Here is a 14801-nt window from a genome sequence, read left to right as displayed (position 1 = left end):
TCCGACTCCAACTCTGCTGGCAGCAGCAGCTGTGGTTTGCGGCTCTGATACCCGCGGCAGCAGGTCTGGCTTTGGGAAGAGCAGTGGTGATGGTTTTTGCAGCAGCAGTGCTGGTGCAGGGCATGGAACCAGGTGGGAGCAGAGCAGGAGGTGCAGAGGCAGCGATGGGAGGGGGTGAGTGAGGGAAGTGAGAACGTGGGACTTAGAATCATAAAATAGAATCATAGAATATCAGGGTTGGAAGGGACCTCAGGAGGTATCTAGTCCAACCCACTGCTCAAAGCAGGACCAATCCCCAACTAAATCATCCCAGCCAGGGCTCTGTCGAGCCTGACCTTAAAAACCTCTAAGGAAGGAGATTCCACCACCTCCCTAGGGAACCCATTCCAATGCTTCACCACCCTCCTAGTGAAAAAGCTTTTCCTAATATCCAACCTAAACCTCCCCCACTGCAACTTGAGACCATTGCTCCTTGTTCTGCCATCAGGTACCACTGAGAACAGTCTAGATCCATCCTCTTTGGAACTCCCTTTCAGGTAGTTGAAAGCAGCTATCAAATCCCCCCTCATACTTCCCTTCTGCAGATTAAACAATCCCAGTTCCCTCAGCCCCTCCTCATAAGTCATGTGCTCCAGCCCCCTAATCATTTTTGTTACCCTCCACTGGACTCTTTCCAATTTTTCCACGTCCTTCTTGTAGTGTGGGGCCCAAAACTGGACACAGTACGCCAGATGAGGCCTCACCAATGTCAAATAGAAGGGAATGATCATGTCCCTTGAGCTGCTGGCAATGCCCCTACTTATACAGCCCAAAATGCCGTTAGCCTTCTTGGCAACAAAGGCACACTGTTGACTCATATCCAGCTTCTCATCCACTGTAACCCCTAGGTCCTTTTCTGCAGAACTGCTGCCTAGCCACTCGGTCTCTAGTCTGTAGCTATGTTTGGGATTCTTCCATCCTAAGTGCAGGACTCTGCAGTTGTCCTTGTTGAACCTCATCAGGTTTCTTTTGGCCCAGCCCTCTAATTTGTCTAGGTCCCTCTGTATCCTATCCCTACCCTCCAGCGTATCTACCACTCCTCCCAGTTTAGTGTCATCTGCAAACTTGCTGAGGGTGCAGTCCACGCCATCCTCCAGATCGTTAATGAAAATATTGAACAAAACCGGCCAAAGGACCAACCCTTGGGGCACTCCACCTGAAACCGGCTACCAACTAAACATGGAGCCATCGATCACTACCCCTTGAGCCCGATGATGTAGCCAGCTTTCTATCCATCCTATAGTCCATTCATCCAGCCCATACTTCTTGAACTTGCTGGCAAGAATACTGTGGGAGACCGTATCAAAAGCTTTGCTAAAGTCAAGGAATAACACATCTACTGCTTTCCCCTCATCCACAGAGCCAGTTATCTCCTCATAGAAGGCAATTAGGTTAGTCAGGCATCACTTGCCCTTGGTGAATCCATGCTGACTGTTCCTGATCACTTCCTTCTCCTCTAAGTGCTTCAGAATTGATGGGCAGAGTGCACAGAGTGTTCCTCTGCCCCAGCACAGGGAGAGGGAGATGGGGGAGTGGGTGGGACTTGCTGGTTGTTAAATCTTCCACTGGGACTCATACCAGCACAAAGAGGGGAGATTGTGGCCTGTTCTGCCTCACAAGGCACAAGCAGGCATGGGCTGAGCGATGGGACTTTCTAGTGCAGGTTTAGCCTGAGATCGTCTCAGTGCTCTTCTGTTTGCACCATCACCCTATTTAGACATGCCCCTTCTGCAGCCACAGCACTGCTGGCAGAGGGAGCGCCCCTCTCTTGTACTCCCCAGGGGAGCCAGACCAATAATGTGCCCGCTGTCCAGGGTGCACTCTGCCCACAGTGTTCACAACGCAGGGCCAGGCACATTTGGGCTTTAATGCTATTGAACTGGCTTGTGTGTACAAACAAATCTGAGACGTGAACTCATTGAGCAGCCTTTGCTTTATTGACAGAGGGGAAGGTTCTCCAGAGGCAGAGGCAGCATCTGAGGGTAGTGAGTCACTAACACCACAGGAAGAATTGCATGGCAGCGGTAGGAGCTGTCTGTGGTGCTTCTGGGAATGGAATCAAGCGAATCAAGTGGTTTGAACTGCAAACCACTTTAAAATTCAATCTTTTCCCCACAAAACTATTCTTATGGTTTTTTTTACCAGCTCTAGTCCTTGTGCCCTGCGCTGGATAAGTGTGTACGATGATGTCTGCCCCCTGGTGGCGGGTGGATAAAGAAAAGATCTTTATTGTCATCTGCAGATTAATGTTCATTATGACAGGCCTATAATTGCTTTATAAGAGCTAAGTATAATTATTACAATTGCCTCCCTGATTAGCTACACGGGCCTCATTTTCATCTCTGCCCTCTTGTAGGAATACGAGTACCCTTTGCCTGTCTGCCAGTTCACCCCATCAGCATAGCTTTCATGGGCTCCTTTCAGATATAATCCGTTCAGGTTGGCCGAATGACATCCTCGGTACCACCAGGCCCCTTTATAGGCTACAGCACAGTTAATCTCAGATATGTCATTGTCCTGGTCGTGGGTTGAAAACATCATGCCGTTGTGGTTAGTTAAGGAATCCCCTGTGGAAACAATTGGGTTTATTTATTACATGTTTTTACAGACACAAGGTGGGTGAGATAATCTCTTACTGTTTATTTTTTACATTTTTACAGTTCAGTTCTCACAGCCTGGTGGTTCTGGAGTGGGGTTTCTAAATTTCTCCCTTTACCAGGCAGCAGAAATCTCCCTGGGGTCCGGAGAGAGACTGCAGTTCTTTTTCCAGAGAGGGACATTTTTCATCAGGCCATATTCTGACTGTATCTCCACACAAGATCACATAGGAAACTCTTCAGCCTGTCATGACTTAAGTCAAAGACCAAAGTCAAAAAGGTGCTAATCAGGGAACTTCTATTCGCTGATGATGCTTCCCTCAGACCCCACAATGAAGATCTATTAAGAACTCATGGACAGCCTTTAAAGTACCTGTCAGGCATTTGCTCTCACCATCAGCATCAATAAAATGGTTGTATTAGGACAGGAGGGTTCAGAAGATCCTTCAATCACCTTAAATGCCAACCAGCTAGATGTCGTCCAAAAAGTTCAGCTATTTAGGTTCTACAGTGACCACAAACCTCTCACTGGATGAAAAACGAAATGTTTCCATTGGAAAGTCTGCCACCTCCTTCAGCAGACTAACTAAAAGAGCATGGAACAACTCACAGCTGACCATCAAGACCAAAATGCTAATGTATCAAACCTGCTTCCTCAGCACTCTCATGTATGGTGGGGAAACATGGACAACTTATGCTCATCAGGAGAAAAGGTTAAACAGTTTCCACTTAGGCTGTTTACGCTGCATACTCAACACCAAATGGGAAGATAAAGTCACCAATGCAAAGGTTCTTCGAAGGGCAAATTTACCAAGTATGACAAGCAAAGATGACTGCACTGGCTGGGCCATATGAGTAGGTTGGAAGATGGACGCATACCCAAGGACATGCTATAAGGGGAGCTATCAGAGGGAACAAGAACAACAGGACGTCCCAAGCTTCGCTATAAAGACAAGCAAACAAGATATGAAAGAATTGGAGTTAATCCTGACCTATAAGGAATCTTAGCAAGTGATTGTAACAATTGGCACCACTGTTTCCATCAGGGTTTCAAAGTCCATGACAGAAGCTGGCTCCTACAGCTTGAAGAGAAAAGAGCCCATAGGAAGCAAGCAGCTCCCAACCAAGATAGATACATTTGCAAAAACTACCAAAGATCATGCAGATCTTGTATTGGACTATTCAGTGACATGAGACATTGCAAACCATCTATATCATAGGCTGCAATTCCCACCATCTCTTGTAGATGAAAGGATGCCAAAAAATGATAGTCTCATCTCAGTTACACCACTATAAATCCAGAGTAACTCATTGCCGACAATGTGCTCAGTCCTTGGGCATCCTGAAATCAGTTTCCACCATTGTGATGGTGTAACGTGAGCCCAATGTGCTCCTAACCTAATAGCTTAGCCTGGAGCCTGCTGTAGATTCAGGATCATAGAATCACAGAAATGTCTCTCTGGAAGGGACCTTGAGCAGTCATCAAGTGCAACCCTCTAGGCTGAGGCAGCACCAAGTAAATCTAGAGCATCCCTGCCAGGTGTTTGCTTAACCTGTTCTTTAAAGCTTCCATTGATGCAGATTTCACAACCTCTGTTAGAAGTCTGTTCCAGAGCTTAACAACCCTTATACTTAGAAATGTAATTCTAATATCTAACCTAGATCTCCTTATCACAGATTAAGCTGGTCACTTCTTGTCCTACCTTCAATGAACATTGATCATAATTGTCTTGGGTCCTGCTAGTGAAGGCACGGGACTGGACTCAATGACCTTTCAAGGTCCCTTCCAGTTCTATGAGATAGGTATATCTCTTTATAACAGTCCTTAACATATTTGAAGACTGTTACCAGATTCCCCCTACCCCCACCCACCAGTTTTTTTTAACTTTTCCTCATAGGTCAGGTTTTCTAAACCTTTTATCATTTTTCTTGCTCTCTTCAGAACTGTCTTCAGGTTTGTCCACATCATTCCTAAAGTGTGGTGCCCAGAATTGGACACTGTTCTCTCTGTGAGGCCTCACCTCTGCTGAGTAGACCAGGACAAGTATCTACTGTTCCTTACATGCCACAGTCTTGTAAACACACCCAGAATGATATTAGCTTTTTGTGAAACTACATCACATTGTTGACTCATATTCAATTTGCGATCCACTCTAAACCCCAATTCTTTTTCAGCAGTACTACCACCAAGCCAGTTATTCCCCATTCTGAAGTTGTGCATTTGATTAGTCTTTCTTAAGTGAATCACTTGCATTTGTCTTTGCTGGATTTCATCTTGCTGAATTCAGATCAGTTCTCCAATTTGCCAAGGTCATTTTGCATTTTAATCCTGTCCTCCAAAGTGCTTACAAACCCTCCCAGCTTCGTGCCATCTGCAGATTTATAAGCATATGCTCCACTCAATTATCCAACTCGTTAATGAAAATATTGACTACTACCAGACTCAGGACTGACCCCTGCAGAACTCCATTAGATACACACTCCCAGCTTACCATTGATAACTACTCTTTGAGCACAGTCTTTCAACCAGTTGTGTACCCACCTTATAGTAATTGCACCCAAACTGCATTTCCCTAGTTTGCTTATTGAGAATGCCATGTGGGATTTTTGTCAAAAGTCTTACTAAAATCAAAATATATCATGTCTACTGCTTTCCCCTTATCCACTAAGCCAATAACCCTGTCAAAGAAGGAAATTAGGCAGGGTTGACATGATTTGTTCATGAGTACTCCATGGTGGATATTGCTAATTAAGCCTACTGTCCTCTAGGTGTTTACAACTTCATTGTTTAATAATTTGAGTGAGTATTTTTCCAGGTATCAAAGTTAGGCTGACTGGCTTAAAGTTCCCCAGGTCCTGTTTGTTTCTCTTTTTAAAGCTAGGTACTATGTTTGCCCTTCTCCAGTGCTCTGGGACCTCACCCATCCTCCAGGAGTTCTCCAGATAATTATTAATGGTTCTGAGATTGTTTCAGCTAGCTATTTTATTCCCTTAGGATGAGTTTTGCCAGGCCCTCCCAACTTGAATATATCTAACTTATCTAAATATTGTTTAACTTTTCCCCCCATTATTTGGGCTTGTTGTTAATAGTGTGTTGAGTATGTCATCACCAGTAACCTTTTGAGTGAAGATTGAAACACACTAGTCACGAAACACCCAAGCCTTCTTGATGTCATCAGTTACTAGCTCTCCATTCCTGTTAAGTAAGGAACTACACTTGCTTTCATCTTTCTCTTACTGCTAATATGTGTAAAGAACCCCTTCCTATGGATTTTTCTGTTCCTTCTTAGGTGTAACTTATTTTGTGCCTTAATCTTTTTGATTTTGTCTCTACATGGATATGCTACTCTTTTGTACTTCTCCTTAACAGTTTGTCCATGCTTCCACTCCTTCCTTTCCCTAGAATAAAGAAATCTGTGATTTCATGATCACTTTCACCCAAATTGTCTTCTGCCTTCAGATTCACTCCCAATTCCTCCTTGTTGATCAGAATTAAGTCTAAAATGGCTGGTCCCCCTGGTTACTTCCTCAACAAAATGGTGTCCCCATTACATTCCAAGGGCTTATCAGAATTTTTTTGTTTTTCTTTATTACTTTTCCAACAAACATCTGGGTAGTTAAAGTCCCTCATTACTATAGTACACCTGTATCAAGAGATCACGTCTATTTATTATGCTTTTTTTCTTTCCTCAGAGACTGTCAGTTGGTCTGCCTCTCGCCTCCTCCTGGAGCAGAGAACAAGTGTATTTACCCTGGGTGTATAATTCAACACCTCCTCCCATTTACCTTGCCTGTCCCACCTAAACAAGCTGTACCCCACTATACCAATAGTCCAGTAATGAGACTCATCCCACCAAGTTTCGGTGATGCCACTTAAGTAGCAAATTTACTATTGTACTAATCCTTCCAGCTCTTCCTATTTATTCCCCATCTGCCTTGCATTTATGTATCGGTATCTGAGATATGCCTCTACTGGTTACTCTCTTCTTCCTCCTCTGACCCTACATGTCCCCGCCCCCCAAAAATCTGGCCCTCTGTTAAGGTGGCCCTTTTTTATGCTTAGCTGTTGGCTTTTGTCCCCTGCCCCTTTTAAACCTAGATACAAGCCCTTCTCCCTAGTTGCCTTGGGGGTCTGCCTAAGCAATCCTGCGGTGATGTGTAGAAGACTCTGCATGGCACAAACTATTTCTGTCTCTGGTATGCGGGGATCTGGATGCATAGTTTGCATGAAATGGGGCATATGTAACCACTCAATGACTTGTACCAATCCTGATGTGCCTATGTAGTTTAATTCAGCTATTTCTATGGGGCATTAAGATCTAACTTAGGAAAGCAACCGGCAGTAGCTGTGCCTACCTCGGCTCATTATTCTGCTTTCACACCTCCTCTAGGCAGGATATCCATATTATACTATATGTTTTGTTGTCACTAAACCTTGTGTTTTTCCTTTAATAGTTCAGCAGGAGAATAACTGGTGTTTCCTGACACATCACTTCCACAGATTACATTGCCTTTTGCTTCTGCCATAGAATACTCTGCATCACTTTTGCTTTCCATTTTTCCATCTGCCACAAAGGGAAAAGGATGAGCTGAGAATCTACCTGCAGTGCCATTAACAAAGGGTCCAGTGAACAGTGTGTAATTCGAAGTCTCTCCTGCAACTCTGAATGACGAGAAGGAAGCAAATTCATAGTTGTTGTCAAAATCTCTGAGATCGATGCGAAGCTCCTGGGGACCTATAGAAAACAATTTGAAAGCAAAATGTTCAGCACCTTCCATTAGTTTTTATTACTATTATTGATTGTTTTTATTGCAGAAGCCCCTGAAGACTCTAAACACGAATCAGGCTCTATTATGCTGGGACCATTATGATCATCTAGTTTAAATTTCCTGCATTACACACATCATAGAATCTCACCCACTGATTCTCGCATCAAACCAATATCTTCATATCGACCTTTATCAATTCAATTTCTGCCCACCAACCTAACCTCCCTATTAAAAACCTGCTCCGTGTTATGCTTTGCTAAGGTAGTTCAGAATCTATGACCTCATCCACGCTGTAACATCCCTTATTGCTGTACTGTGGGCGAACCACCAAAAGACCAAATGCTGCTCCATGAATCATGACTGGAGCCAGCCCAGCTACCACAGCATTCTTGGTTTCAATAGCTTTGTGTGGCAGGACTGGGCTGTAAGGAACAGGAAGGGGTGTCTGGAGCGGACGGGTTACCTCTACCGATAATACAACTTTATACCCTGTATACATGGCTAAAATGTGGGAACAAACCCTGGTGGAGAAGGTTGCTGTAAGGAAAAGAATGCATCAGTGATGTCTTTACCAAGGGATGATAACAGGTGGATATTGTCGTTCCCCAGCCAGAATTCTGACAGCTGGCTGCCAAAACCCCTTTTGTATGAATTCCAGTCACGGTAAAAATCCACAGAACCATCCACCCGTCTCTGGAACACCTGCAGGGAAACAGGAGGTTCTTAGCTGGGAAATCCCACATTGGTTTCCATCCTACGTTGAACAGGAGGCCAGAAACTCTGAGACTGTAAATCACTGGATGAGATTTAATGGGGTCAGATCTATTTCAGCCTCAGGTGACTGTCACGGATGGAGGCTTGTCCCACAGGATCATATTGAATCTTGGCAGCAACTGCACTAGATTAAAGGATCACATGGTCTGAAATCTATAGCACTGGTCTGGCAATCAGGAGACATGGGTTCTATACCGAGTTCTGCCATTTGGGCAAGTCACATCACCTCTGCTTTCTGTCTGGCCGTTTCTCTGCCTTGTCTTTGGAGACTGAGCTGTAAGGGACAGGGGCTGTCTCTCAGTGTGTGTGTTCAGCACTCAGCACAATGGGACCCTGATCTTCATCACATTCTCTAGGCACGACTGGGATATAAATAAGCAGAATAATAAATTGGAAGGTTTGTGAGGTACATACAGGGTTCAAACCCCTCATCTCAGCTCCCTAGAACGCTCTCTCCTCTCAACTGTTTGTTGTTCATGAAAAAATATCCAATGAGTTTCATTATGCTCAGTTCTTACAATCCATCCTCCACCATCTGTCTCCATGTCACACAGCACGGTCATGGCATTACAGTCATGGGGGTAGATGGTGTACCAGCCGCTCATGATGTTCCCTCTGGCTAGCAGTTCCTTGCAGTTCTTTGCTCCTGGTTGAAAGAGAAATTGAAATATGTAAATTGGTTGTATAACTCTCCTTGTACAGGGATTCACAGGCTGCTTTCTGTTGCACTGAGGGTCAGATCAATTGCAGATTTAGGTAACTGGAAAACAATCTTTGAGCCACCATCTCCTCTCCTCCCCACCGTAGTGTTTGGGAATTGGGTAGTATCCCTTTCAATAGTTTGTGGTCCCTTTGTGTTCTATCTTTGGAAACCTACCACGACATCAGCGTATGTACCCATCTAGGCTTGGCATGCTCTCTGTAGTTAGCAAACCAAATTATTTAAACTCCAATGTGCCAGTGTGGTTGTATGAAGTTTGTTTTCAAGAGGAAAAGACACAACCACCTGCCCAACCCCCTGAGTTCTGTGTGAGACCAGCTCAACCTGTTTGCAAGTGAACCCATCAGCTGAGGGAGAAAGATTCACTGGCCAATTGCTAACAGCAAACACCTTCATTTTAAAAGATCCAAGTCTCTTTGCAGATAGTTTGAGAACAGCAAATGTGGTAAATCACAGATGTATTTTTTTGCAATTTGTCTATCTCTAGTGGGTTTTCATGTTTGGGTCTCTGGATGGAATGAGATGACATTTAGTGGTTATAAGAAACACTCACCTTTCTTACACCGTATGTCTTCCAGGTCTTCCTCCACTGGTCATGAAAAGAAACACAATAGAAAGTGAAATGGAACCAGAAAATGTTTTACTGTCTTTTAAACTATGTAATTGGCCAACAGTAGCAGCTGGGATAGCAAAGTATTAGTTATCTTGAAAATGCTCTAGACAGGCTTTTAATTGTGAAAACCAAATGCTAATGGATTCACACACATCTACAGCGAGACAGCTCTCATTATGTAGCCAACACTATTTTGTAACCTTCTCATGAGGCTCCTACTTGCACGGCTAAGAATTGGTCCTTAATAGACTAAATTAATTGCTGGTCAATAACTAGAAGCAATGCCCACCGAGTCAGGGGAGCTGCATATGCTTACACTAGTTGTGAATATGACTCAATATTAAAAAAAAAAAATTCCAAGTGACAATGGCAGAATATCAGTTAAATAAAGTACTGGTAGAAAAGGGGTCATTCCTCTAACGGGACATATAAATAGGATCCATTTCTTGTGGTTCATACTCCCCACTCCCAGTATGTATGAAATATAAGGAGGGATAGGAGAAAGAAGCCTTCTCTAGGATACACATCCAGATCTACAGATTTCACTTACATTTCTACTATTCTCTCTCATACCAAAAGTCATCTGGCTAGCGTTGTTCCAGACATTACAACACATGGATGGGCACCTGTGTTTGTAGGTGGGGCTATTTCTCTTTTTGTAGAGTCCAAAACTTACAGGAGGATTGATATAGATATTGTGGACATGGGGTGGACATGGTAACTATTCAAGTTTTCTAAGCCACTTAATTGTTAGTGCTGCAAAATAAAACTGAAAGGACGTGCTCAGTACAAAGGCGAGTGCAGAGGGTCTCACCAGCTGTTCCAGGGGCTCCCGTAGCTCCCAGGACTCCTTTATCTCCTAAAAAAAGAACTCAGAATAAAATCCTTGTTTTGCCTGTAGCTCAGCTACATAATTCAACATCTCACTACAACAATCGCTTGGGTTTTATTGTGTGGAGGGGCTAGTTCAAGGTCTATGCACCACCTAAACTCTGCACAATCTGTTAAAGTTGGCGTTTTGTGGGACTTAAGTGATGTATGTTGCCAGCTCTCATGATTTTGTCATGACTCTCATGATAATTATTCTTTTCCTTAAAGCCCAAGCTCCTGGGGTCAAGTGCATATGACATAATTACAGCCATCAGCCTCAAAAAAAAGGTAAGCTTCTAACCCTCAAAGCTACGGCAAAAGCTTCAAAATGTGACCCCAGTGCACCCTAAATACTCAAAAAGGCAAATAAAAAGAACACCACATCCAGGGCCGACTCCAGACCCCAGCGTGCCAAGCGCGCGCTTGGGGCGGCATTTTGCCGGCAGGGCGGCAGGCGGCTCCGGCGGACCATCCGCAGTCATGCCGGCGGGAGGTCCACCGGAGCCGCGGGACCAGCGGACCTCCCGCAGGCATGACTGCAAGAGGTCCCCCGGAGCCGCGGGACCGGTGACCGGCAGCACGCCCCCAGTGGCATGCCACCGTGCTTGGGGCGGCCGGATTCCTAGAGCCGCCCCTGACCACATCTATTATTTTTACATAATCTCATGATTCTAAAACCAGTCTCCTGATTTTTGATGAACCTGACTGAAATTTTTCAGAGATTTGGGGCTGGTAGTACTGCATTTATCTCATCTTGTCTTTTGCATTGGCTGACATGAAATAGGCTTCGGCTACGACTCCACTGCAGTTGAGATCTTTTTCCTGTGGCTGCATAGGACTCGTGGCATATCAGACATTATAATTAGAGCTGGGTGAAATTTTTCAGGCTAATATTTTATTCACAAGTTTGAAATGTTCCAACTCCTCATTTCAGAACAACGTTTTGTTTTGTCATTTGTCTATTAAACAAAAACAAAAAGGGGACACTTCTTGTTTAACCGGAACCAATTTCATTTCAGCTTTTTTGTTTGGCAAGAATCTGGAAGGAAAAATTGTACAATGAAACAGGGCGAGAGCCTGGATAGTTGCTCCTAGTTTCTCTATCGCCATGAATAGAACCAAAAAGGGCTCTGCAGTGAGAAGAATCATCCGAGGTCTCTCACCTTTCACTCCAGGGGCGCCAGCAGGACCTCTTTCTCCTGATTGAACAAAAAATAAGATAGTAAAGACTGATCACAGATACCGACATCTTGACAGTGGATCAGAACTGAAGTTCTTTTGCAATAATAAATCCTTTATTGTCAAATATAGAGTGAAGGGAAGCTATGGTGGTTTTTCGAGCCCAGATATTAGAGGAATTGGTGTTTTATAACTAGCTCTAATTGATATTTGATTAAAAACTTATTTCCTGTTCTTAGGTCACCTGTAGGAAAACACAGTTCTCTGCCCTTTGTTACCTTACCTTTTGAGCCAGTTAGTCCCGCCTTTCCAGGGATCCCCCAAGGTCCCAGTTGTCCTGCAAACACAGAAAACTGACTGAATAGTTTCCAAGGTAGCACAAATATTGAGTACATAATCTCCACCCACTACCCCAACCTGGAATTACAATAACCCATCTGTGTCGAAATTCACATAATGTCTCCGCATCTGGCTTGCTGAGTCCCTGATCTCACATCAGGATCCCCTAGCATGGACTCTTGCATGGAGGCCCATTGAAGTCAAAGGGACAAGCACATCTTGCTGCCAGGTGAGAACAGATCAATGAAATGTGCCTCAGATTCTCATTCAGTGCCTGAGAACGTACCTCGCGTTCCTGGATTTCCTGAGTCTCCTCTGGGTCCTGTGGCACCTGGAATTCCAGGGCAGCCTTGGAGAATGGAGAGTTTATCGGTACTGTTGAAACCCTCTAAGCTCACGTCTGGGGAAAGAAATGAACCCATAATCAATTATTGTTAGGTTCTCAGGATCTGAAACATTCTGCAGAAATCCAGAGGGAGAACCCCAGCAAATGAAAGCCTAGATAGTTCCTTGGTTTTCTTTTCTCTATTAGTGACAAATCCAACATTTTCTTCAGTTCAGAGACAATGCCCTAATATGAAAAGTTGGGGGTTATTACTATTAGTCTTTGTTTTAAGTTATTGTGAAAACAAAAGTTAAAAAGAAATGATTAAATATGTGTATTTAAAAGAAATCATTGCAAAGTTCATTTTGATGTACACATCCGTCTGCAATGTTTGCAACCCAATCCTTGCAGCTTGTGTCAGTTCATGAGAATCTTTTAACGAAATTAACTACACAGAAAAAAAAGTGGAATGAAACGCAGAGGAAGAACAAATAGCTGCCATTCAGTGAAGAAATTGTGCAAAAGTAAAATAATTTTAAAAACAGTTGCTCTTAGAAACTCAGGAAATACATTTTAAAGAACTAAATATGTTTTTAACCTAACAGTCCCCTCTCTATATTATACACATTGTGAGATTTAAAATTATTTATAGGGACATCACTGGAGAAAAATAGGGACATGCCTGTTAACTCCATTGAGCTCTATTGATGTGGAAATTTTTGAGGTAAACAAAATGTGGGTGGACATGGTTAATATTCCCAGTGACATAGGAACTCTACCTCCAAATATGGAACATTTGGGCATAAACTGTACATAGCAAATGATTTTCAAAATGATCATGAATGTAAGGAGATGAAACGAGACAGCAATACTGCTCTGAAATAATATATTAATTTATGCATAAGATGGCAAAGCCTGTATTCAATCCTTATTTAGCAAACGACACATTTCCTTCAAAGAGACCATTTGCCTGAATGATGTCTGCACAAATTTGACTAAATCTTGCATAAGGATTTCCAGGATTTCATGATGAACTTCAAATGCTGCTGGATTCTCAGTGTGAATGTGTTGACATTGAAAGAGTTGTGTAGTGGATTTGTGGTGATAGATACACAACAGTTGCGATTTTACAAATAATCATCTTAATTTGGTCAACGTGAATTTTAAAAAGCAGAGGGATCTGAAATCATAGGCTGACTCTGAGCTTTGTAGATTGAGATTTAATTTTCCAGAATTTAGGTCATCTGCCTGTGTGGGTTGGTCAGTCGCCAGATTGGAAATGCTTTGGCCCCAATATGGAGAGGAGATGGGAGCTTTAGACAGAGAGATTCCAGCAGCAACGTAGAGAGGTTAGAAGACAGTAAATGAACATGAGGGAGAGGAGGTCAAGTCAATTTTTGAAGATTCTCAATAAAGACAAGAAACAACAATTTCACAACATTTTTTGCAAAAACTGTGTCCTTTTTTTGAACACCTCTAATCTGTGATGGGCACTTCTGCAATATAGAGTAATTTCTACAAAGGAATTTTGTACAGAGAAGCTGTTCTTTTTAGTATTTAAAAAGCACCATAAGCAAGCAAAGCACTTTATAGACATGTAGGACAAGAAACATTCCTGAACAGTTCCCAGTTCCCCAGGGTCCAGGTTGGCAAGAACCACACTATGAAACGCAGTTGGGAACAGGATTGTCTTTCACTCACCTGGGCAGGTGTCCTGAGCCTGACAAACCGCTGCTGCTAGACAGAGTAAAGAGAGGAGGGTTTTCTGGGCAGCTCTCCCCATGGCTAGTGCTGGGCTCTGCAATGGCAGCTCCACTTGTCTTCTCCCCACCTCCTCCTCTACTTTAGTATTTCAGTCCCTGTAAGCCTTTTATATGCAATAACGAAGAGCCTACAGCAAATAAAGCTCTCTGCCTCCGGCATCTCAGCGCCTCCTTCCCACTCTCCACATTCCAGCAGTTTCCGCTGAGATGTTTATGCTGCAGCGGGCACAACTGTAGCTGATAAAATGGCCTGATAGGACATGTTCAGTACTGGACTGGCAGCCGTTGCTTCCCCGCACAGCAAACATGGTATCGTGCAATGACGATTATTGAACGGAGCCAGTCTGAACCTTTGCTCGCAAAGTTAAGTCATGTGAATGTGTCTTCTGAAATATTAAAATACGGTGCCAAATAATGAGCCCAAGCTGACTTTCTCCTTCCCTTCAAAGCCCCGTGTTGGCTTCAGTGGGAACCTTTGGGTGAACAAGGAGAGCAGGATTGGGTGAATTTACTAGCCAAATACTCTGTTATTATTATTTGTATGACAGTAGCTACAAGAGACCTCGCGTCAGATTGGACCCCTCTCTGCAAACCCATAGTAGGAGACAGTAATAGAGGGATAGGTTCCAAGACCAGAAGTGACCATTGTGATCATCTTGTTTCACCTCCTCTATAACACAGGCCACAGCACTTCCGAAAAATAATTCCTAGGGCAGAGCATTTAGAAAAACATCCAATCTAGATTTTAAAATGGTCAGTGATGGAGAATCCACCAAAACCTTGGGAAATGGCTCCAGTGGTTAATCACGCT

General features: G+C 43.5%; 1 protein-coding gene across 1 annotated transcript; it reads right to left on the bottom strand.

Annotated features, from left to right (window-relative positions):
* Positions 1-2236: 2236 nt before the first annotated feature.
* On the bottom strand, positions 2237-14010 carry LOC123352496 (ficolin-2-like). The gene is made up of 10 exons (XM_044992697.1): positions 13929-14010; positions 12189-12302; positions 11847-11900; positions 11548-11583; positions 10329-10373; positions 9455-9490; positions 8699-8826; positions 7979-8108; positions 7238-7372; positions 2237-2606 (listed from the first exon to the last, which is right to left on the bottom strand). The coding sequence occupies exons 1-10, from the start codon at positions 14008-14010 to the stop codon at positions 2359-2361; spliced, it is 1008 nt and encodes a 335-aa protein (XP_044848632.1). The 3' UTR covers positions 2237-2358.
* Between the last annotated feature and the right edge of the window lie 791 nt (positions 14011-14801).

Source organism: Mauremys mutica, chromosome 18 (assembly GCF_020497125.1).
Source record: "Mauremys mutica isolate MM-2020 ecotype Southern chromosome 18, ASM2049712v1, whole genome shotgun sequence".
NCBI lineage: Eukaryota > Metazoa > Chordata > Testudines > Geoemydidae > Mauremys > Mauremys mutica.
Note: the sequence above shows the minus strand (reverse complement) of the source record. Positions and strands in the feature narration are given on the sequence as shown.